This window comes from Cavia porcellus, unplaced genomic scaffold (genome assembly GCF_034190915.1).
Source record: "Cavia porcellus strain 051 isolate PalLab524CR breed Dunkin Hartley unplaced genomic scaffold, mCavPor4.1 scaffold_5, whole genome shotgun sequence".
In the NCBI taxonomy this organism is placed as follows: domain Eukaryota; kingdom Metazoa; phylum Chordata; class Mammalia; order Rodentia; family Caviidae; genus Cavia; species Cavia porcellus.
The window spans coordinates 48,878,165-48,902,676 of NW_026947488.1; the positions used below are offsets into that span (position 1 = coordinate 48,878,165).

Below are 24,512 nucleotides of genomic sequence, written 5' to 3' on the forward strand. Positions count from 1 at the left end.
TTAGAAAAGGGGTCCACATATTAAGAGGACTTAGAGCCATGTAATAGCTTTTGTATTTTTTTTTTCCTTTGTCCTTTTCCTTTTTATCGGTACCGGGGATCGAACTCACGACCGCTTGCTTGTAAGGCAGGCGCTTATGCTGCTGAGCTAAGTCTCCAGCCCCCAGCTTTTGTATATTTGAATTTAGTTATTAATTTACTTTCTCTAAATACTGAACAAACTCAAGGCCTTTAATTTTTTTATTATTATTTTTTTTTTTTTTTGTACTGGGGATCGAACTCATGACTGCACGCTTGCCCAGCAGGCACTTATGCAGCTTCCCAGCCCACGTCCTTTAATTTAACAACAGATTAAATCTTTCATGATTGCTGCATTAAACAGAGTTTTGTTGATATCTGGCGCCTTGTTCTTTTCCAGGAACTTATTTGTTTTCTTATGGGCAGGTGTCTTAAATGCCACAGACCTACTGAGATTATCACAGTCTGTTCTCTTTATTTAGAGAGTGACTTTATCTTTAGGATCACTCTGGCTCTTTATTTCAGGATTTTTTTTAGTTATCCCAGCAATTCCCAAGGCAAGTTTTCAGTATTTAGTGCTGATTCCAAAAATACCATGGCATTTTCACAATAAAAAGAACCTTGATTAATTTTAACACAGAAAATGCAATTCTTTGTCAGATTGGGAGAAACTAAAGATTAAATATGACTAAATGCAATGTGGAAGTCTGGATTAGATCTTACAACAAGAAAAAGGACATAAATTGGCAGTAGGTAAAATTTGAATAAAATCTGTGTTTTAGTTAATAAGGTTTGTACCCATCTTATTTCCCTAGCATTATACTGTAATTTTATTTAATATTAGGGATATTTAGCTGAAAAGTATAGAGACTTCTGCAGTTTTTCTGTAAATCATTTAAGAAGAAAAAGTTTAAAATAGATACTTTGTCCCCATATTAATTAGGAATTATGATCTTGGTCCTTCTGTGGCCTCTAGTCTCTAAGACCATAAAGATGACCTAGGGTAAATTAATGTGTTGACTGGTACAGGAACCAAACATAAAGAGTTGTTTGAGTTGTACATCTGTTCTAACACTTTTAGTTTGGTTCAAGCTTAGTAAGGTTCACAGAAAGCAGTAGGCTCTCTGGGCTGGGGATTTAGCTCAGCGGCATAAGTGCCTGCCTTGCAAGCAGGCAGTCGTGAGTTCGATCCCTGGTACCGATAAAAATGAAAAAGACAAAAAAAAAAAAAAAAAAAAAACATGCAGGCAAGAAAGCAGTAGGCTCTCACAGGAAAAGTAATACATAAATTTGGAATCAGATGTGGATTTCAGTCCCTTCTACCAACCTCTGGTACTTTAAGTTTGGGCAGTAAGTTTGTCTTTTCTAAGTGCCAGTTTCTTGATCTGAATATTGGACCATGAGTTACCCACCCTATGGTGATTAAGAAGATGAAATAACATTTACGTATGTGAATCTTAGTCATGAACTATAAAACACTATGCAAAATGTTCATTTGGATTACTATCATAAACAACTGCTTGGAGAGAAAAGATTCTCCTGTTTCATGAATTACATGTTTGTTTTGTTTTTTGGATACCAGGGATTGAACTCACAACTTCATGTTTGCCAAGCAGGCACTTATAACACTGAGCTAAATCCCCAGCCCCTCATTAATTACATGTTTAGGCTGACTTGTTTTACATGTTTTCGTACATAATTGTACTATTACATTGACTGTACTACAAATTTATAATGTATGTATAGCTGTACTTAAAATGTTTTTAATATCTCAACATTAAAAATCAATTTGGATCTAAACCAATATGATAAACCCAAAGCATTAAGCTACACATTGTAGCCTACTTAATATAGGGATTTTGCTTGTACATTAATTTATTTAAGCCAGTGTGCAGCTCTTTTGCTTTGGAAATCATGACACTAGGTAGAGAATTTCAAATATGAAAGCCTCAAATGTGTTAGTTCTCTTGAAATTTAAAGCCGCAGCTGCCAGCGGAATCCATAAGCTATTTTCAAGAGCTAATTAAAAAGTTACAGTGTCCAATCTACCAATTATTTGAACTTGGTAACGTAGTAGTTTGTTTTCAAAAGCAAATTATTTTATAATTAATGAAAAATAAGGAGCTTAGTCAGAATAGTTAAGTAGCACTGCCAGCTACCTGTGAGGGAATTTTATTTTCTTTATTTTATACATGAGGGATCCAAAGTTAGGATTCTAAGTCTCTATTACAGATGATTTATTGCTGTGACTCTGTGACTGGTGAAGGGCTGCTCTGTGCCTTCAGCTACATGTTAGTTATTTTTTTTCTGCTCTCTGTTAATTTAGCCTATGTCCCTGTAGAAGCTTCACATAGCCCGAGTTCATTTTCACAAATTCTAATCCAATGCAAAACCCAAAGAGATCAAAGAAATAAAAAATTTTATAGTGAAATCAGAGCTACACATCAGTAGTCCTCAAGTCTTTACTTTTGAATGAAGGAAAATAAAAAACAGTTGTTAATGAATTGATAAAATAATGAAGGAAATCTCTATAACTTCCAAGGAAGACGTTTTCTGGCTTACTAAGAAATAATGTGTTAGCACGAACAGATTAGTATGATAAATATGTATCCCCAACATATTCTGCGTCCCTGCTGAAATCTAATGAGCATCCTCATTAGATTAAAAATAAGACAAGAAGGTCCATTTTTAACATCATTTTTAATATTCTGAAGGTATTAAACAATTTCTGTATAAAGAAGGAATTAAAATTATTGTTACCTTATTTAAGCAAATGCTGACTCAAGAGAGAAGATAATAGGATGTACATGAGATAGATATCTACATTTTTAAACTTCAAAATATTAGAGTCTGATGATATACTGTCATTTAACCAGTTACATATTTAGGTTGCTTCCAGTCAAGTTTTGTCCAGGGGTCTTTCAGAATGCATACATGTAAATCTGAAAGATAAATTCTCAAACGTGGAATTGCTAGGTCACGTCCATGTCTAATTTTCCTGAGTTGCTCTCACAGAAGCTGACAGTTGTGCTGACAGTGGTACTAATAAAGTGCAAGAATACCTCCGTAAAACCCAAACAGGATGTTTTTAAGGACTTTTTGTGTCAGTGTGGAAAGTACTTCTAGATGATACTTAGAAAAGCCTTTGAGTTTAAAAAAAATTCTTTGATAAGTTTTTATATTTCATTTTCATATCTAAATCTTTGGCACAGCTGAGAATTGCTTGATATGAAGTAAGGCTATTGTAATTTTTTTCTCAGCTGGCTACCTAATATTGTTACTGAATTCATTCATTATGAATTCATCATTCTCTTCACTAATGAGAAATGTCAGCTCTATGACAAGTTAGAGTCTTACATGAATTGAGCTGTTTTTCACATTTCTTATATCTACTAGATTAGGTTATCCAGTGACTTAAAAAAAACCTCAATATCTTAATGGCTTACAAGAAAAGAAGAATTTTCCTTCCTTTTGGTATGTGACCATCAAGAACTGGCTGAGACTTCTGTTCCATATCTGCTTACGTGAGAATTTAGGTTAATGGGTCTGCTGTAATCATAAACATTGCCAACTCTCCTGGCTAAGGAGAAAGAGGTCAGGAGGGTCTCATACCATCAATAGAATGCTAATGGTAATGTCACTCTGTAACATTACATTAGTAACAGGCATCAAGTCTCTTCACAGCTCGCTGTCAAGTATTAGTCACAGGACTTCATCTACAATACTAGTAACAGTCATTCATGAGTGCAGAAGACGGAAAGCTGAAAATATTTGGCAAACAGAGCTATGACTAATGATCATATCTGTTAATCTGTCCTCTCAGGTGTCCATAGCTTAGGTCTTTTGCGGCTATTCTTTTATTTCCATCTTTTCTACTGAATTGGCACTAGCGTCTCTGCCCTCCACTCCTTGTTTCAGAAAAAGACAAACCCTGTTTTTTTTTAAATATACATGCGTTAAATGTATAGACTTAAGGAAAATTGACGAATGTATAGTCGTTTCTACAACCAAGAAGATATGTCTTTTTTACATATTCACATCTTCAGTTTTTGTGGCTTTCACTGTCATTGTTGTTTTGACTTTTTGAGGGTCTCACTATATTGTCCAGGCTGGCCTTAAACTCAACCGCGTAGCCCAGGCTGGTGTGGAACTCACAGCAATCCTATTTCAGCTTCCCAAGTGCTGAAATTACAGGTGTATACCACTGTGCCCAGCATTATTTATGTCTTCTTTTGTGTCTTTTATGTTATTTTGTGTACTTACTCTTTTTTGGGAATCATTCTATAGGATTTTTAAAATGTTTCTATCCTCTACAAATAATGGTAATTTTAATTCCTTCTTCTTTTTTTTTTTTTTTTTTTTTTTTTTTTTTTTTTTTTGGTACCAGGGATCAAACTTACGACCTCACACTTGTCAGGGAGGTGCATAAGCCACTGAACTAAATCCCCAGTCCTTTTAATTTCTTCTTTACAATTAGGTTTTCCTGAAAGATTAGAAAAGATACAAGCATGTCTCACATAATATATCTATTACCCAATCAGAAGCCAGGCATGATGATGCATGCTTGTAATCCCAGCACTCAGGAGCTGATGCAGGAGGAGCACTGTGAATTTGAGGCCATCCTGGGCTACACAGTGAGTTCAAAACTAGCCTGAACTGCATAGCAAGACCCTGTCTCAAACACCAAAAAGATTGTTATTCAGAAAATTTTGTAATGAAGATTTTTTGTTTCCTCTCTACAGTAATCCCAGTAAATAAAGTAGATTGACGGTACACCAGCAATAAATGCTGTATATTTTAGTAACTGGAAACAGCAAAAATATTGTATATTTTAGTAACTGGAAACAAATTTTTAAGAGTTGGATTTGTAGCCGGGCATGGTGGCTCACGCCTGTAATCCCAGCACTTGGGAGGCTGAGGCAGGAGGATCCTTTCGAGTTCGAGACCAGCCTGGGCTACAAAGTGAGCTCTCAAGGCCAGCCTGAACTGCATAGAGAGACCCTGCCTCAAAAAAGACAAAAAAAAAAAAAAAAGAGTTGGATTTGTTTTATTTTCTGCACCTGTATAAGTATCAGGATCTGATGAGCCTTTAATATAGACTAAAATCTGTCTGGAGAGGATCACTGACCCATTCACCATACTTGAGAAATGTTGAGCGTTAAGTATCTGTAGGTAATTTATAGTTATCAGTGATACAGGTATTACCTTTCTAGTGTTTTCTTTGCTGTGATAAAAACTTATTGCTTTGTTGGGATATAAAAATCAGCTTTTCTAAAATTAAGCAGGTATTATATTGCACATAGAGTTAATTTCATATAGAGATGCGAACTGCTGTTTACCACCTATATTTTCACTATCTCTAATTCCGACTGTAAAGTTCCACTCTAGAATTTTTTTCTCCTTTATAACTTGTCTTCCATTTCATCCTATTTCAGCATTACTGTTTTTTTATAACCTATACTCATAAGAATTCTGCCCTCATGTAATCACAAAATTGCAAAACCTCAGGTGAAATAAATTAGACACATGTGTAAATACTCTGGTGTGAGAAACTGAAAGTGTAAATAAGGACCAAAATGTATTTCGAGATAGGAGGAAATGTTCAAATGGGGAAGGGAACAAGAGAGAGGGGAGCACGAAAAGAAAGAAGGAAAAGTAAAAACAATGAGAAAAGTAGGAAAACATGGAAACACGGCTTCGTGAATGGGGAGGTGGGGCGGAGTTGAAGGGAAGGGAGTGGGGAAAAAAACAAGTTATATCATGTACAGGCACAAATTCTCTGTGATGAACGTGATTGTAATGTTTATCTAGAATGTACCAATAAAACCTAATTTTAAAAAAATAAAAATAAACTTGTGTCAAGTTTTTAAACTTCACATAGGCCAATCAGAATATGTTTACAGGCTAAATTTGAGACCTAGGGTTGGAGTTTCTGAGTTTCTGTGTAATTTTAGTTTCAGGGTTATGATTCACCTCTTCAAGTGAGTTGAAATGAGTTGAGACACTTCCCAACATTTCTACACATCCTCAGTTTCACAGCAGATGAATTCTCCACAAGCTTATTGAGAGTCACCTGATTGCCTTCAGGGCCTAGGGACTTTTGTTTAAGACAGGGCCTCCCTATATAATTCAGGCTAGCCTCAAACTTAGCAATCCTCCTGCCTCAGCCTCTGAGTGTGTGTGCCACCACACTCAACACTGGGGCCATTACGTAGGCATTTCTTCATTATTAGGTTTTCTTCTAGCCAGTTTTTGTTATTTATATTCCTATATAATCCATTTAACCTAGATTTTGAAATCAATACTTGAATTCTGTTACAGACTTTTTAAAATTTCAGCGTAACAGTAGTTTTAACTTTTTCTCATTGATATCTTTGTTGATACAACTCCCTTTGACTTTTTGTCTTAATTTCTTTGTTTTCATTTTGACTTTTATTAACCTCTTCTGTATTATTTGTTTGATTCTTCTTCTGTCATCTAAAGTGATTCATTTCATTTTCATTCATTTTAAATTGGTAATACAAAATTTGAAGATTATGAATTTTTCTATCAGTACAAGGCTTTGTCCCTTCTACCTGATTAATTTCTGAATGATCTATATTTGATTACCTCTTAGACTGAGAACAAGAGTCACTCAAAAATTTTAAAAGATTTCTAAGTGAGTAGTTTTCCTCTATTCCCCCTTCGCCCTCCCCACTTTCATTCCTCCCTCCCTCCCTGCCTGCCTGTCTGCCTTCTTTCTGTCCTTGCAGCTGTCTTAGCTGGGTATGTCTTGCCTCAGCCTCCCAGAATATTGGGATTACAGAAGTAAACCATCACACCAGGTTAATTTTTTTTAGTTAATTGTGTTATATTGCTATCATAAAATGTGGTCTATAAATTTTTTAATCTTATGCCTATCATTTTGTTTTATATTCTGTCATTTGCTTTCTTTTGATTCCCCTCTCCCTTCTCTTTCTAGATTTTGCTAAAATGATCCAGTTTTCTTTGCTTTTTTTTCCTCATGGATAGTGATGAAAGTGTCATATCTAATTTGCATATGAGCTGCGAACTAGATGTACTACATTTTAACACACATATTTGGACATATATATGTGTGTGTGTGTGTGTGTGTGTGTATAATTTTTTTTTTTTTTTTTTTTGAGACAGGGTTTCACTATGCAGTTCAGGCTGGCCTTGAACTTACTTTGTAGTCCATGCTGGTCTCGAACTCAGTGATTTTCCTGCCTCAGCCTCCTGACTGCTGGGATTACAGGTGTGCACCAAAATCCCCAGCTGGACTTGAAGTATACTTGCACATCCAAAAATACCTCCTGCTTGCCTGCTGCCCTTCCTTCTTTCCTTTGTTTTCTGTTTGTTTCATTTGTTTGTTACCTTTGCAGATGGAAGAACTTGACTAGATCAGAAAGTTCTGCTGTCACAGTTATTTTCCATCAAACTTAAATAAATGTTTGTTAATTAAATTTTTATTTTGAAATAAATATTCACATGAATCTGTAAGAAATAATACAGAAAGAAGTCATGTACCTTTTGTATAATTTTTTCCTAGTGATAACATCTCTCAAAATTGTGGTAGAATATTCTGTTGGTTACTTCTCTGAGTGGTTGAGACAAAATACCCAACACTCAAAATGAAGGAAGGAAAGGTTTATTTAGCTCACTGTTTATGGAAGTTTCAGTCCATAATGAGCCAGTTCCAAGGCAAGGTGACATGGCACAGGGGCAACACTTCAAGGCAGCACTCAGCAAAAGCAACCAGAGCAAAAGGGGAGAACAGGCCTCTTCTCAAGTTGTTACAGTGTGATAAGCATAACAAATACCGTAATCAGGGTGTTGATTTTAATTGTCAACACGTAGACATTTCCATCACATCGGGGATTCGTGGTGTTGCCCTTGTCTAGCCATGTTCACTTCCTCCTACCCTAGTTTATTGATAACTCATGACAACCACTAATTTGTTCTCTAGTTCTGTAGTTTTCTTATTTCAAAGGAATCTTTTGGAGGGGGGCGGTGCTGAGGATTGCACCTTGGGCCTTACACGTACCAGGCAAATGCACTACTACCAAGCTACATTGCCAGCCCTCAAAGAATTTAATAATATTGTGCAAATGAGAATATGTAACCTTTGGGATTCACTTTCTTCATTCAGTGTGATTATTGAACGAGTGATCCGGATTGCTGCATCTATCAGTAGTTGGTTACTTTTTATTGTTGAGAGGTAATCCATAGGGTGTATGTACTGCAGTCTTTTTAGCCATTCACTCACTGAGGGACATCGGTTTCCAGTATCGGCCTTTTATGTATAAATCTGTCAATATTCATGTACAGGGCTGTAGGTGAACATCAGTTTTCATCTCCCTGGAATAAATGTATAGGTCTGTAATTGGTGAATTATATGGAGTTGTTTTTTAATTTTTAAAAATTTTTTTATTCCCTCCCTCCTTTTGATGGTGTAGTTTTATAAGAAACTGCTATACTGTTTTTCCAGTTTCCTGTATGTACCGTGTTAGACTCCACCAAGATATGTTTTCATTTCTCTAAATTTTTGCCAGCATTTATTGTCATCACAATTTTTTATTTTTGTCATTCTGTTAAATGTATGTAATGATATTGTAGTTTTAATTTGCATTTCTCTAATGACTAATGATTTTTTCATTTATTTTCACATGCTTATTTACCATATGTGAACCTTCTTTGGTGATATATCTCTTTTTCCCATTTTCTAGAACTATTTTATAGTTTCCTAGATCTGTATTAACAAAGTACCACATATTGGTGGCTGAAAACAACGTAATCTCCTAATTCTGGCATCTAGACGTGTAAAATTGAGATGTTGGCAGAGTTAGTTTCTTCCGAGAGGTCTAAGAGAGCATCAGTTCTGTGTCTCCCAGCTTCTGTTGATGTCCAGTGATCTTTGCTTATTGTTGCTTTGCACTCTGCTTCCATTGTCACATAGCGTTCTTCAGCTCCTGTCTCTTTGTGACACATTTCCTCCTAGAAAGACACAAGTTATACTGATTTAAGGATCCACCTGACACTGTATGATTGCAGTGTATTAATTATTTACATCTGCAACTCTTTTCCAAATCAGGCTGTGTTCTGAAATACTGACGAGTTCTGATTTCACAATATTTTTTGAGGACACACTGGATTGTTTGACCAATTGATCTTTATATCCTCGTGACAGGATCATTCATAAGATAGAAGGTTGTCTTTTTGTTAGTGAAGTGCAGTTTATCAATTTTGCCTTTTATGGACCATGCTTTTGCTGTCAAACTCCTTTGCCTAATGGTAGATCTCAAATGTTTTTTCCTAAGTATCATATCTTTGCATATTGTGTGTAAGCCTATAATCTATTTGGGGTTGTTTTGTATGTGAGAGTTCTACTAGAAAACTGTTGTGTGAGACCTTAAGATCACAGTTTTAGGGCCGAGGATTTAGCTCAGTGGCATAAGCACCTGGCAGGTGCGAGGTCTAACCCCGGCACCAAAAAAAAAAGATCACAATTCAGTTTTTGCCTGTGGATGTCCCATTGCTACAGCGCTTCCCTGCCACCCACCCCTTTTTATTGAGACAGGGTCTTGCTCTATAGTCCAAGCTGGCCTTGAACTCATTACCTAGCCCAGGCTGGCCTCAAACTCAAGATGATCCTCCTGTACCCCTATGTCTGACATCCAGTGCCCATTGTTGAAAAGACTATTTTGTTTGTTTGTTTGTTTTTATAGTGCTGAGGCTCAAATCCAGGGCCTTTCGCATGCTGAACAAGGTCTCTATACCCTCAGCCCCAAAATGGCTGTTCTTTCCCATTGATTGGTTTCCCACATTCCCCAAAAATCATTTACATTACTTACATAGATCTATTTCAGTGTCTGTTTTGTTGCATTGATTTGTTTGTCCTTTTGCCAGTACCACACCATCTTGATTACTGTAGTTGTGATAAGTCTTTAAGTTGTGTAGACTGATTCCTTTTATTCTGTTTTCAGAATTGTTTTAGCTATTTAATTTGTTACCTTTCTTTCCATCTAAATTTAATAAATTTTATTAACAAGTCTTAATGGGATTTTGATAAGTTTTTTGCTAAATTTGTACATCAACTTGGAGAGAATATTTTTGCTAAGTTACATTTTTAAATCTATAAGTACAGTATTCTGCATTGTTTAGATCTTATTTGATTTCTTTCATCAGCATTTTATAGTTTTCTTCATAAAAATCGTATACATATCTAATAGATATATTCCTTATTTTTTTAATTGTAAAAATTTGGTGTATTTTAAATTTTGGTATTCATATGTTCATTGTTACTTGTTTTTTTAAATGTTTATTTTGTATCTTGCAGCATTGCTAAACTCACTAGTTCCAGGAGTTTTTTGTAGATCATGAGGTGTTTTTTTTTTTTTTCTTTTTATGTATACAGTGCTGCTGTTAGCAAATAGGGGCAGTTTAATTTCTTCCTTTTTAAAAAATTTTCTTAAACTTTTATTTAAAGAAAGACTAAAAACAGAAAATGGGTAGAAATAATACATATGTTCAAAGAAAAAAATAAACAGTAAGAAATCACTAGTTGATGTTTACATACTGTCCTCTTACAAATAGTTGTTCAAGATACAAAAGTGGAACATATAAAGTGGGAATTCAAACAGCGAGACTGCAGACAGTTCTGTTCAACTGTCCAACAAACATACATGCAGTTATCCATATCTTCATTTATGTTGAGATTAAACAAACTAAAGCAGGCTAAAATCATTGTGAACAAAGAATAATAGTATTGCTAGACATTCTGGGATCAGCACTGGGTACTGTAGTGTCTTTTTTTTTAAATTTTATTTAAAGAAAGACTAAATAAAACAAAAAGGGTAGAAATAATACATACTTTTGAAGAAAAAAATAAGCAGTAAGAAATCACTACTTGATTACAGATTGTCCTCTTACAAATAGTTATTTAAGATACTAAAGTAGAGCTTATAAAGTGGGGATTCAAACAGTGAGACTGCAACCAGTTCTGTTCAACTATCCAACAAAGACTTAGAAATATGGTTATCAATCCTATACACTTAAACAGACATGCAGTTATCCATCTCTTCAATTATGTTGAGATTGAACAAACCCAAGCAGGCTTATATCACTCTGAACAAAGAATAATACTGTTGCTGGGTTTCGCATTATGACACTCCAGGATCTGCACTGGGTACTTTAGTGTCTCTTTTTCTTCAAAGTATTTGTTCATTTCATCACGTGTCATAAGATCAGTTCTCATAAACTGTTTATAGATTCTACACATGCATGAGTCTTAACATGTATTTCTATCCTTTCTATATTAGAGGGAGAAACAAAACAAAGCAAGACAAAGCAAAACATATTCCTATAAACACATGAAATGAAAAAGACATAGAAGACTATTGTACAAGGAGTTCTACCATAGTTCCTGTGTTGTCTCTTGTTATCTTCAATAGAATTGGCTATATCATCAGACGTGGTATAATTGAATATATCAGTACATACAGTATTAATAAAATAAAACTTTGTATATATTATAAAACTTCAAAAACAGGCAGTTATCAAACCAGAATGTATATCATAGTGAGTCTTGTCATCTTCAGTATAGTTGCCTATACTCTCAGACTTGATACTATCAATCATATCAGTTTTGAATAAAATCTGTCAATATCAAACAAACCAGATTTAACTAAGATCAGTCATGATAAAACAGTGTAAGTCATACAGGGCTCCAGATTAAATTAATAGGAAATTAAAGATGATTACTATATCCTGATGTTTTGGGGATAACTGTGCCCTCAAATCTAATGCAAGTAGACAAACTGGGACAGAATAAAATCTATCTAAGTAGAGTGGTGCGAGTAATGTGTGTTTTAAATCCTGATACACTATTATCAATATCTTCTGCCATCTTTTGTAAGACTCTGCCTCCCCTTTCACTTTCCCAGGGTGCACTGTGCATTTTTGGGTCTGACCAAGACCCTTGGTTTTAAATTGGGTGGGGGGGGCTGCTATTTACCTATTTATCTAAATGGTTCTGAACCTTCTGTCTCTTGGACTTGATCTCTAATTGTATTCCTTTACCTATTAAAGCCTGTCTTTCCAAACCTATCCACAAATAACTGGTCTAGTTGCCCCTATTACTCTCTGGTTCTCTGTCACATAGAGCATTGTTTTCTCATATTTGATTTTCAGTCCATGTACTCTTTTTCATGTTAATTGTATTTCCTATAAATAGCATCTTGGTGGACCCTACCTCCTGATCTACCTAGCCTTAAACGCACTATGTAGCATAGGCTGGCCTCAGACTCGCAGTGATTCTCCTGCCTCAGCTTCCCAAGTGCTGGAGTTACAGGTGTGTGCCACTATGTTTAGCTTGAAATTGAGCAGTCACTGGCTAAAAGCTTTTTGTCTATCCCTAAAAAGCTTTTTTTAGGCTACCCCTTTTGTGATCCTTTATCTAGCGAGAACAGGTCTGTTGAGTTTGTTTTGTTTTGCATTCTGTCTTCTTCATCTGTCTACATTTCTGGCTTGCCAGCTTCTCTAGCTCTGTGTGGTTTATATGAGACAAAAAGAAATCCCAAGGGGCCAGGGATTTAGCTCAGCAGTGTAAGCACCTGCCTGGCCAGCCAGAGATCGTGAGTTTGAACCCCAGTACAAAAAAAAAGAGAGAGAAAAGAAATCCCAGGCATCTCTCCACCATATCCTTGGGTCCCTAGAACCCTGCCAGTGGGCCTTCTATCTACTTGACAGAATTTCCTTGTGTTTATTTTCCATATAATGTCCAGAGGTTTTACTTGTATTTAGTAATAGGGGAATGTATGTGTGATCCATCTTCCTAGAATCAGTCTATCTGGCTGTCTTTTGACGACAGTATAAATAGTAATTCCATTATCTTTTATTATTCAGTGTTTTAATAACAGTAACACTTCTTAGGTACACTGTATACCCTGGTATTTTTATGAAGTCATTTAATTCTTGTCAAATTGTGAACTAATTACTGCACGTTATCCTTTATCACATGTGGAAATTAAGATATAGAAAAGATGAATAACAGGACCAGACTCTCTGGTAAACCCATGATAAACCCCAGGCTGACTCTATAAACTCACTGTTACCTGTCTGCTGAGGAAAATCTGGTAACAGTATTGGTTGGTTGGTTGTTTTTTTGAGACAGAACTCAGGATTATGTAGTCCAGACTAGCCTCAAATTTATAGCAGTCCTCCTGCCTCAACCTCCTGAGTGCTGGAATTACAAGCATGTGCCACCACATCCAGCTAGCTGTTTTATATGCTTTCCATTGTAGCAACTTGATTTTTCTTTCTGGAAAATTCCCATAGTTATTTTATCACGGAATTCACAAACTTTACAAGAATATGTGTTCATATAGGCTTAGGCTGGCCTCAGACTTACTATGTAATTCAGACTGGCTTCAAACTTGGGATTTTTCTGCCTCAGCCTCCCAAGTGCTAGAACTATAGGTATGACTAAGAAAGAATGTTTTAAAATACAAAAATTTAAAACGGTACACTATATATTATCTACCTGTTTTTTTTAAGTCAGAAAAAGAACAAGATACTTAGAAAACAAATAGCAAAATGATACATCAATCCAAACGTAACAGAGGGAGTATTGAATGTGCTTATACACTCCAGTTAAAAAGTAGAGATCAGCCAACTGGCACTAAAAACATCCATCTCCTTGTAATCTGTACTTTGAAGGTAATAATACACAATATATCAACCATTGTTAATCTATTATGTTATTTTGAAATTCTGTATCATTTTTGGTTTTTCTTAAATTTTTTAAAAAATCCATCTTTATACTGTCTATAAGAGACATTAGATTCTAAGACATTAAATGACAGAAAAAGGTATGTCATGTAATAGTTATACTATTATCAAAAAGAAAATAGATTCTAAGACAAAATATTTTACTAGCCAGGTGCAGTAGCACCTATAACCCAGTACTCGGGAAGCTAAGGCAGGAGGATAACCACACCAGAGGCCAGCCCAGCTACATAGTGAGTCCAAGACCAGCCTGAAATACATTTGACACCCTGTCTTAAAACCATCTCCCACCAAAAAGAATTTTACTACATGGATTAGATGCTTTGATTTCTACTATGGTCATCTTATCCTTCCTGGAATTCTTTCAAATCAATAGAATTGGTATTTCCCTTTGAAAGGTGAGAATGTTGAAATACAGTTTGGACAAGTACTGACCTTTAGAAAGTGACATTCTGGAAACTGATACCCAAATTTGCTGACCAAACCTATCCCTTTTTACACCAGCCTGTTTGCCTGTTTCCTCTGTTAGTCCACCTAGGATACCTATTTGATTTCTTCTCTATAGGCTGAGCAGTACTTTATCAAGCCCAGTTAGTCTGAATGAGACATTTCTTAGGGACTGAAGAACACTCATCTAAGTCTTCACTGTTGCAAGAGTCACCTTGTGAGCCCTGTCAGCAATGTGAAGGTAAAGCTAAGCTTCTTATAGCAGTGATGTCTGTGTAACTGGAGTGTACACACTCTGTATGTTTGCTAAAGTACTCTTTAACTCCATCTTCTTTCCTTCCTAACATCTGAGAGTAGGTTAAAAAAATTATAAAGTTCACTAAAGCACTTGCTTTAACCATGCCAAACTGACCAAAATTCAAAAATAAATATTACTCATTATTTGTGTTTGACAATTCTTAGAGAATAGTTTCCGTACAATGAAGCTGCTCATTGCAACTATGAACTTCCTGGCATGAGTTTTCAGAGGCTGAAATTAAAGTAATGGTAAGACTTAGGTTTCACATATAGTCAGTCAGCATCTAATTATATCAGTAGTGTAAATATACTCTTCTGATAACCGACAAGGATAATAAAGATCTGTGGAACATTTCTCAATTATCATCCATAAATCAAAGATGTATTTGCTTGATAAAGTTTTGTTTTGTTTTGATTTTGAAGGAGTCATGGTTATGATTTAGTTAAAGATCTTCAGTTTTGATAAACAGATCTGGCAGAGCTCTTTATTTTGTAAGGACTCAAAATGACAAGGCGTGTCCATTGAAAAGATGTGATGAGTCACCTTATATACCTCATCACCTAAGGAGGAGACAGCGCCACTTGTAGAATTTTATCTGTGTAGTAACCAGTAAGTACTAACAAACAAATCAGCATAAATAATCCTCTTTCAGTGTTTAAACACTTGCTGTTTTCTGGTTATAAAGGTAACGTGAGAAAGGCAGCAGAGCAAGTAGGCTGAGCACACTGGTTTTGGAGTTCGAGAGACCCCAGCTCCCATCATAGGCAGCTGGCCGTGGCATGTGATGAAACTCTTGTCAGCCTTAGTTTCCTTATCTATAACATGGGGAGAAATTATAGTACCTACTATAAAAATTTGAAGTGAGGATTAACTAAAATAATGCTAATAAAATTCTTAAACTAGGACCTGGCAATTAAAGGGATTTTAAAAGTAAGAAAATAAAAATGACTCCTAAAACCACAAGTCATTGTTAGCATTTTGATATGTTAGCTTTCAGAGTTTTTCTGCCAGTCCACATACATGCACACACATATTTTTAAAATTAATTTTATCCTATTTAAATCCTATTTCATTTTTCCCAAGTGTTTTTATTTCTGGCATAAAAATTTACTAAAAACATAAATTTTTTTGGTTGGGCTTTTTTGTTTGTTTGCTTGTTTGTTTGTTTTTCCATCCTGGGAATTAAACTCCGGACCTTGCACTTGCCAGGAAGGTGCTGTTAAAAACATGCTTTCAACACCTTATGATATTATAACATATACCTCTACATAATTATTTAATCATCACTTTGTTAAATGTTATTTTTAATATTTTTACCATTATAAATATTGCTAAAGATTGATTTGTTAGTTTGAAAATCTTTTTAAAAAGTTTTCTCTTTTCTGAACCTTGAGATTGAACATTTGCATGTATGTTGATTACTGTGATTGTTTTAGTGAAATGCCTTTTAATGAAGGAATGCAATTTGAAAAGCTTTTTATTGTAGGACCTCCAGTCTCTAGAATAATGCCAGGTATGTAATAAGCACTAAGTAACTGTTTGATATGACAAATGAACGAATGAATGACAAGAATATTAATACTTTGTCAATCATTATTTGTCTCAAATGAGATCAAGCATTAGAAAACTTTGCTGGGCATGGTGGCACACACCTGTAATCCCAGCACTCAGGAGGCTGAGGCAGGAAGATGGCAAGTTTGAGGCCAGCTTGGGCTACATAATGAGACTTTGTCTCAAAAAATACCAAAAAAGAATAAATAAATGTATAATGCTGTTTTCTTCTTAATTTTTATGCCTAATTTTTTTCCATTCTTTTTTTCCCCATAGTCCATCCATGAGCTCGGATTTCCCACATTACAACTTCAGGATGCCTAATATTGGATTCCAGAATCTGCCTCTCAACATATATATTGTGGTCTTTGGCACTGCTATATTTGTCTTCATTCTTAGTTTACTCTTCTGTTGCTACTTGATTAGGTAATCAGTTTTCATCTTATGTTACTTTGCCCTCATTTAAAATACAATTTAGGCCAGGGGTTTAGCTACTCGGCCTAAGTGCCTGCTTGGCAAATGTAAAGTCGTGAGTTCAATCTCCAGTACCACAAAAAAAAAAAACCTCAACTTATAAACTTGGCAATGGGCAAATTTTCTAAAAGTTAATGTGGTTTGACATTTTAACCTGCTCTTTATATAGTCTTGGGTCCTGTCTGTTGATGAGGTGTTTTACTCTGTAGGAGAAAATTGTCCTGTTAGTTTTTCTACCACATTAGCACTTGGTCCAGATGCACTCATGTCATTATTTGTCCCAAGATTTAATTAACTTTCACAGGGATTTCAAAATTGGCTCAGGAGAAAATGTTGTATTAAAGTCATTAGGGATCTTAAAACAATGTCTGAGATAAGATCCATGCCTTTAGAAAGCTTCTCTCAGGACTTTTTTCTCACTTGAGGGGTGGTAGTTTTGGCCAGAAAAGTTTCATGGCTGATTACTCATAGGTATTTAAACACTTTTATTGTTTCGGTTTTTAAATAGTACCTAATTTTCAAAGCTAAAAGTGAGACTATAAAATACTTCATATGATATTCTTCAAAGAGCTTTTTGGAGTAAACAAGTAGAAAATTGAATTTTATTAAACAGCTATATATCTAATAATTTTTAGTGTTTGTATAATATGTGATTATCATTAAAATAAATAACATCATCTAATGTCTTTCAGCAATTATTCATTATCGCTACTAGTGTTTTGGGATGGTCATGCTGACTAATCAAATTTAAATGAAGTTAGTATGTGCTTTCTAATATTCTGACATTTACATTCTTCATAGAAAAAGAGTCTTTTCTGAAAGTTATCACAAAACATAATTATACCTAATATCTCATAGCTACATTAGCTATTCTTAGGTTTTGGTCAGTTTGTTGAAGATATAGGTCTAAAACTTATGGAAAAGGGGCTGGTGATTTAGCTCAGTGGCATAAAGCGCCTGCCTTCAAGCAGGCAGTCGTGAGCTCAATCCCTGGTACTGATAAAAACGAAAACAAACAAACAAAAAAAAACTTATGGAAAGCCAAGTCTAGAAATACAGAGGTTATGTAATAGTGAAATTAAAAAGGATCCAGGACAGAGTCCTGGATAAAAAAGGAAATCATAGAAGTAAATGAAATAGAAAACAAATATATAAGAAAGAAAATTATTGAAACCTAAAACTAGTTGTTTGGTGAAATTAATAAAATTGATGTATCTTTAGGAAAACTAACCAGAAAAAATAGGGGGAAAATAGATCACCCATATCACAAATTCTGCAAACATTAAAGGCTCACAAGGAATATTATGTACCTATAACAACATATTGGAAATTTTAGATGAATAACATAGATTCTTAGAAAAAATATAGAACTTCAAAAATGACATCACAAAAGGCACTTACAAAAAAACACAACTAATATCATATTTGACAACATACTTAAGTGAAAGATTAAGATCAGGAACACAACCAATATATCTGCTTGCTACTGTTATTTAACATTATACTGGAAGTTCTGGCCAGAGAAATTAAGCAAGAAAAAGAAATAGAAGGCATACAGGTGAAAAGAAATAAAACTATTTTTATTTGCAGATGACTTGATTCTGTGTGTAGAAAATCTTGAGTAGAGAGGAGGGTTCTGTTTTGTTTTGTTCTTCTTTTTTTAAAGTCTGGAGGAAGGGCCAGGGATTTAACTCAGCAGCGCAAGTGCTTGCCTGGCAAGTGCAAAATCATGAATTCGATCCCTGGTATCAAAAATAAATAAAGTCTATGGAGGATTCATTGTAGAATTTATGTTCATTATGTGCAAAGCTTTGGGTTCAATCTCTAGCACCACAAAAGAAATAAAGAAAATTCTATAGAATTCTCAAAAATAAAACCCCTACCAGAGCTAATAAATTTAGCAAACTCTCAGATTACAGGATCAAGATACATGGGCCATTTGTGGTGGTTCACAAATGAAAATCCCACCAGGGAGCCTGAGACAAGAGGATCACCATGAGTTCCAGCCCGAGCTACAGAAACAAATTCAAGAGTTCAAGGCCATCCTATACTACAGGGAGACCCTGTCCCAAAAGGGAACCCCCCAAAAAAATCAACACACAAAAACTAGTTATATCCCCGGGCATGGTGGCACATGCCTGTAATCCTAGCATTCAGGAGATTGAGGCAGGAGGATCCTTGCAAATTCGAGACCCAGCCTGGGCTACAAAGGAAGTTCAAGGCCAGCCTGAACTGCACAATGAGACTCTGTCTCAAAAAGACCAAACAAATAAACAAACAAAACACCCTGGTTGTATTTGTACCCAACAATGAACAATTCTGAAAAGGTCATAAAGAAACAAGTCCATTTACAGTAGCATCCAGGATAATAAAGTTTCTAAGAATAAAGCTAACCATGGTAGTGAAGGCCTATATCCAGAAAACAATAAAACATTGCTGAAAGAAATTCAAGATTAGTAAATGGAAAGACATATCATGTTCATGGATTGAAAGACAGCGTTGTCAAGATGGTAGTATTCCTCAAAGCAATCTGTAGGTTAATGAAATTCCTATCAAATTCCAATTGTCTTTTTTCCAGAAGTAGAAAAACCAACTCATTCATTTGGTACTGTAAGGAGCCCCAAATAAGCAAAACAATATTGAAAAAGAAAAAATAGGATTCGTATGTCCTGATTTCAAAGCTAGACAAAAAAGGTCACTAATCAAAGCATTGTGGTACTGAAACAATGATAGAAATATAAACCAAAGGATCAAAATTAAGAGTCCAAAATAAACCTAAACATTTATGGCCAAGTGATATCCAATAAGGATACCAAAATTATTAAGTAGGAAAATAATTGGTTCTAACCAATGGTACCAAACAGTCAGATATTCACATGTAAAAGAATAAAGTTGGTCCTCTCCTTCACATGATACAGAAGTTAACTCAGAATGAATCAGTGACCTCAACATTGTCTGATATATAAACTTAAGTAGAAGCAGTGGCACATGCCTATAATCTCTGCAACTTGGAAGGTGGAACAGAATGACGAGTTGAGTCCAGGAGTTCAAGGCCAGCTTGAGCAATATAGTGAGACATCATCGCCTTTAAAAAAAAAAAATAACGTGCCTAAAGAAATTACCAAGAATATGAAGACCTGGGGTATAACTCACTATCTGACAAGGGTTTAATATTCACAATGTATTCCCACAACTCAACAAAATACAACTCAATTAAATACCGGACAAAAAAGGGCTAGGGATGTAGCTCAGTAGCAAAACATAAAGCACTTGCCTAAAATGTACAGAGCCCTGAGTTCAATCTCCAGAAAAAAACTTAAAAGTAGGCAAAGAACTTAAATAATTCTCTGTGTACACAAATGACCAACAAACACACCAAAAAAATGTTTGACATACTAATTATTTAGACAATGCAAGTTCAAACCACAATGAGACATTACGTCATACTTACAGGACGCTATATTCAAAAGTATAGAAAATAACAAATGTTGGCTGGGCATGGTGGCACACTCCTGTAATCCCAGCACTTGGGTGGCTGAGGCAGGCAGATGGTAGCAAATTCCAGCAAAGACCAGCCTGGGCTACAAAGTGAGCCCAAGGCCAGCCTGAACCATGAGACCCTATCTCAAAAAGACGTTTAAAAAAAAAAAAAAAAAAAAAAACAGTGTTGGCAAGCAAATGGAAAAATAGCACGTGGGAGGCTGAGGCAGAAGTATTGTAAATTCAAAGCCAGCCTGGACTGCATAGCAAAACTTATCTCAAAAACCAAAACAAAATAAACCAAAAACAGAGTTAGAAGGGCCATGTTCCCTGAAGTCTCTGAAGAATCCTTCCTTGTCTCCCGCTAGCTTCTGCTCATCACCAGCAGCCCTTGGCTTGTGGCTGCTTCTGTGATCACATGACCTTTCTTGTCTTTGTCCTCACTTCTAGGAGGACAGTGAGCTTTGGGGTCCAGCCTAATCTAATATAATTTCCTCTTAGCTAAATAATAATCTGAAAAGACCCTATTTCCAAATAAAGTTACGTTCTGAAGTTCTAACTCAACATGAACTTTGTGAGGGACACTTCAAACCAGTGTACAAAGATAGATAGACCAGTGGAGCAAAACAGAAACTCTAGAAACAGTATCAAACACTGGATACACTTGATTTACAGTAGGCCAATGCAACAGACAGAGGAAAGGCTTTAGTAAGTGGTGGTGAGCAAGTGCATATCTGTGTTCAGATAAGCTGGGCCCTCTGGGAGGCTGAGGCAGGACCATCACAAATTCAACCCCACTCAGAGCAATTGAGCAAGACCCTGTCTCAGAACATAAAGGGGCTGAGGATGTAGCTCAGTGGAAAGGTCTTGGCTTCAAGCGCTAGTACTAGGAAAAAAATCTATACAGGCATAAAAAGAATCTAGACTCCTACCTCACAAATACATAAATTCCAACTTCAGATGGATCACAGACCTATGTGATAGGCAAATAACAAACTTTTCATAACACACCCAAGCGAACACCTTCACAACCTGTTTAGGCAGACATTCTTTTAGCTGGATACAGAAGAACTAACCTAATCGAAGGACTGGGGATACAGCTCAGCGGCACAGCACCTGCCTGGCAAGCACAAGATCATGAATTCAATCCCCTGTACCAAAAAAAAAAAAAGATACTCTAATAGGAGAAAGTTGATAAAATGGACAACATTTAAATGTTTAGAAATTTTACACCAGGCAAAGTGGTGCACATCTGTAATCCCTGTACTCAGAAGGCTGAGGCAGGAGGGTTGCCTCAAGTTCAAGGCCATCATGTGACCCTGTCTCAAAAAAAATTTTTTTAATTGAATCTATTAGAATTGTCTACACATAGGAGTAGAAATTGATAGGGCACTTTGGACCAGCAGTTCTTCTTCTTCTTCTTTTTTTTTTTTTTTTTTTTTTGTATTAGGATTCAAACTCATGCTTGCCAGGCAATTATATAATGGAAGATTTGTCAGTCAGATACTAATACACCCTGAGTGAATCCTGTGATGGGTGATAGGCCAAGAGAAGCCAAACACTTCATGCAAAGGATCCACTTATGTGAAGTCTAGAAACAGGCATACTCTACAGTAAGAAAAGTCAGACAGGGTAAACCTGCAAGGTGGATATTGGTGGGAAGGGGCCATTTCAAAGACTTCAGACCTGCTGGAAATGTACTACATCTTAAAATAAGTGATGATTACACTGGCTTATATATTTTTTAAATTTTTGAGCTGCAGACTTAATGATTTTGTACTTTACTATTGGATGTATGTCACAAAGGCTATAAAAGACACAAAGGGTGCCAGGAGTAATGTGATAAGTGTGTTCAAAAACAGGAGCAGATTGATGGCAGTGTGTCTTTTACTATAATAAATTTTTATGCAAGCAGTCACCATATTTTTGTTAAAATTTATATATTTAACTTGGGGGTGTACCAGGGGTCAAACTCAGCCTCACGCTTGCCAAGCAAGCAGTTGTGCCACTGAGCTAAATCGCTGGCCCTATATTTAAACTTTTAAATTAAGAAAAACTTAGTAAATTATTCGATATTGAAACAAGTAGACTTCATCAATATAAAAACAATTGAGTCATCTTTACAGTATTTGTTGTATTGAGATTTTGTTTTAATGAAATTTCAGAGAATTTCCAATTTAGATATTATTTCTTGGTTCATTGGATACTTTTTCATAACATAGTAAAAGATATGTCATTTGGGTGACATAAGTTAAAACCCAAAATATGAATATAAATTAATACCCAAAACGAGTTTTTAATTTTTTTCAAGTTACTGGAATGTTAATATCACATTGCTTGTTTCTGTCTTTTAGGCTAAGACATCAAGCACACAAGGAATTTTATGCCTACAAACAGGTAAGAAATTTAATTCACATTGGATCATATTTTCCCCCAAATCTTTAATCACTGTTTTTTTTTTTTTTCTTAACTACCTGAGGTTAATTTAGCTTGTGGTTTTAGAGGTCTCAAGGCAGGATGCCTGTACATGGTGAGATAGGGGGCACTGTGGGAGGGATCTCACTGTGGACAGGAAGCAAAAAGCTACACTCATACTTTAAGCCAGGACTGGCTTTAGTAATGTTTATTTCAGCATTCATCTGACAATTTTCAAAATAAAATAAGTAACTTGATTTTCTCACATATTCTTTTCTTTCATTAGCATTTGTTGAAGCAATAGAAAGTTTGATGATAGAATAATAGACAACTGGAGCCAGCATTTTGCTAAAGAGAAATGTTGTGTATTATAATCCTTGAAGTTATTTGTAAAGAGTTTAGATTCTTAACATGTAAGAGAATTTTTCTCACCTCCATTTAAAGATATAGCAGTTCCTCAGAAATAACAGCTATGGTAAACTGATCTCATCTACTACCTTTTTACTTAAATGTTACCTGAGGTCACAAATTCATAGGCAGCCCTTCACCAGCCCTTCACTGATTTGTTCTAAAGCAACTTTTCTTTTTTTGAGGTAGGATCTCAACAGCTTGCTTATATGGTACAGGCTGATCTTGAACTCATGGCAATCCTTTTGCCTCACCCACCCAAGTTCTGGAGTTACAGGCATGTACCACCATGCCTGGCTAAGCAGCTTTTCAGGAAAGCCAAGTAAAAGTGTTTTTTTTTTCCCTTCCATGTGTCATTTGTTAACATTCTATGACTGACACTAAACAGCCGGCCTAGAATCTCCTTAGTTTTCTTTTTGCCCTAAGCATAAATTTTTGAGCTGCAGACTTAATGATTTTGTACTTTACTATTGGATGTATGTCACAAAGGCTATAAAAGACACAAAGGGTGCCAAGAGTAATGTGATAAGTGTGTTCGAAAACAGGAGCAGATTGATGGCAGTGTGTCTTTGCATAAATTTTTGATGCTCTCTTTTTTTATCAAGAAAAGAAGAAGCTTCTGTTTATTTGGGTCTTTAATCTTGCTGCCACTGATATTACAGGACCATGTCATCATTTTAAGATCATGGATCTTTCTGTCCGTCTTTTGTCCCACTGTCTTTGGAATAGGGACTTTGACATGTTCCATAGATGTACATATTGGATATTTTTGGTAACCTCATGCTCTTCCTCATAGATCTCATGGGGGACTCGGAATTAGAATTGAATGTCTTAGTTTTCTAAGCAAGTGGATCTTTCTATCTCAATTCTACTATAATCTTGACAACCTACATGTTTGTATGTCACGTAATAGGTGAAATTACCTGATGGAACAAATTAAGTCACAAGTAGGATTAATAATCCCCACAGTAGGATTAAAATAATTTTAAAACAGGTGTGGTGGGATTACATCTGTAATCCCAGCACTCAGGAGGCTGAGGCAGGAGGATCACTGCAAGTTTGAGAAAATCCTGGGCTACAAAGTGAGTGAGCTCAATGCCAGTCTGAACTGCATAAGGAGACCCTGTCTTGAAAAGTAAAAAAAAAAAAAAATAAATATATTAAATAAATAAATAAATATGTTAAGCTAGATTTACTTCTCAGGAAAGTTTACTTTCAGAGAAGAAAGTTTTAAATAGGATTCTGCCTCATTATCACTTGGCATTTACTTTAACTGATATCTGTTCACCCCAGAATCAGGTTAAGGACAAACTTGGATGAAATTGTAGCCCATTAATATAACTCTGAATAGAAGTAAAATTTGCTGAAGATATTGACGTATAATAAGCAAACTTCCAAACTTAAGATTGGCTTTATTTTTAATCTTGTGAATTATTAATCAGTCCCATCAGCCTGTGCTATTTTACTGAATCAGTCAGTCTCCACACTGATCACTTAGTTCAGGTGGGCACAAGTTAATATAAGTTTTAATCTACCTGAAGGAGATTTTAAAAGTGCTTTTCAGAATAATGCATCATTATTGAAGTTACAAGAATGTTGTTAAAATATTCTGCCTCAAATTGTAAAGGAGATGTTCT

The 24,512-nt window shown here is 35.5% G+C and overlaps 1 protein-coding gene across 2 annotated transcripts in view; it reads left to right on the plus strand.

The window, feature by feature from the left end:
- The window catches only part of Rnf24 (ring finger protein 24), a 58,773-nt gene that overhangs the window by 18,409 nt on the left and 15,852 nt on the right, over positions 1-24,512 (plus strand). The window contains exons 2-4 of one of the 2 annotated variants that reach the window (XM_013159765.3): positions 14,368-14,490; positions 16,375-16,524; positions 22,407-22,449. In XM_013159765.3, the coding sequence (XP_013015219.1) occupies positions 16,382-16,524; positions 22,407-22,449 (186 nt within the window). In that variant the 5' untranslated portion in view covers positions 14,368-14,490; positions 16,375-16,381. The remainder of the gene's footprint in view (positions 1-14,367; positions 14,491-16,374; positions 16,525-22,406; positions 22,450-24,512) is intronic. The other variant, XM_003476609.5, reaches the window with a different exon arrangement.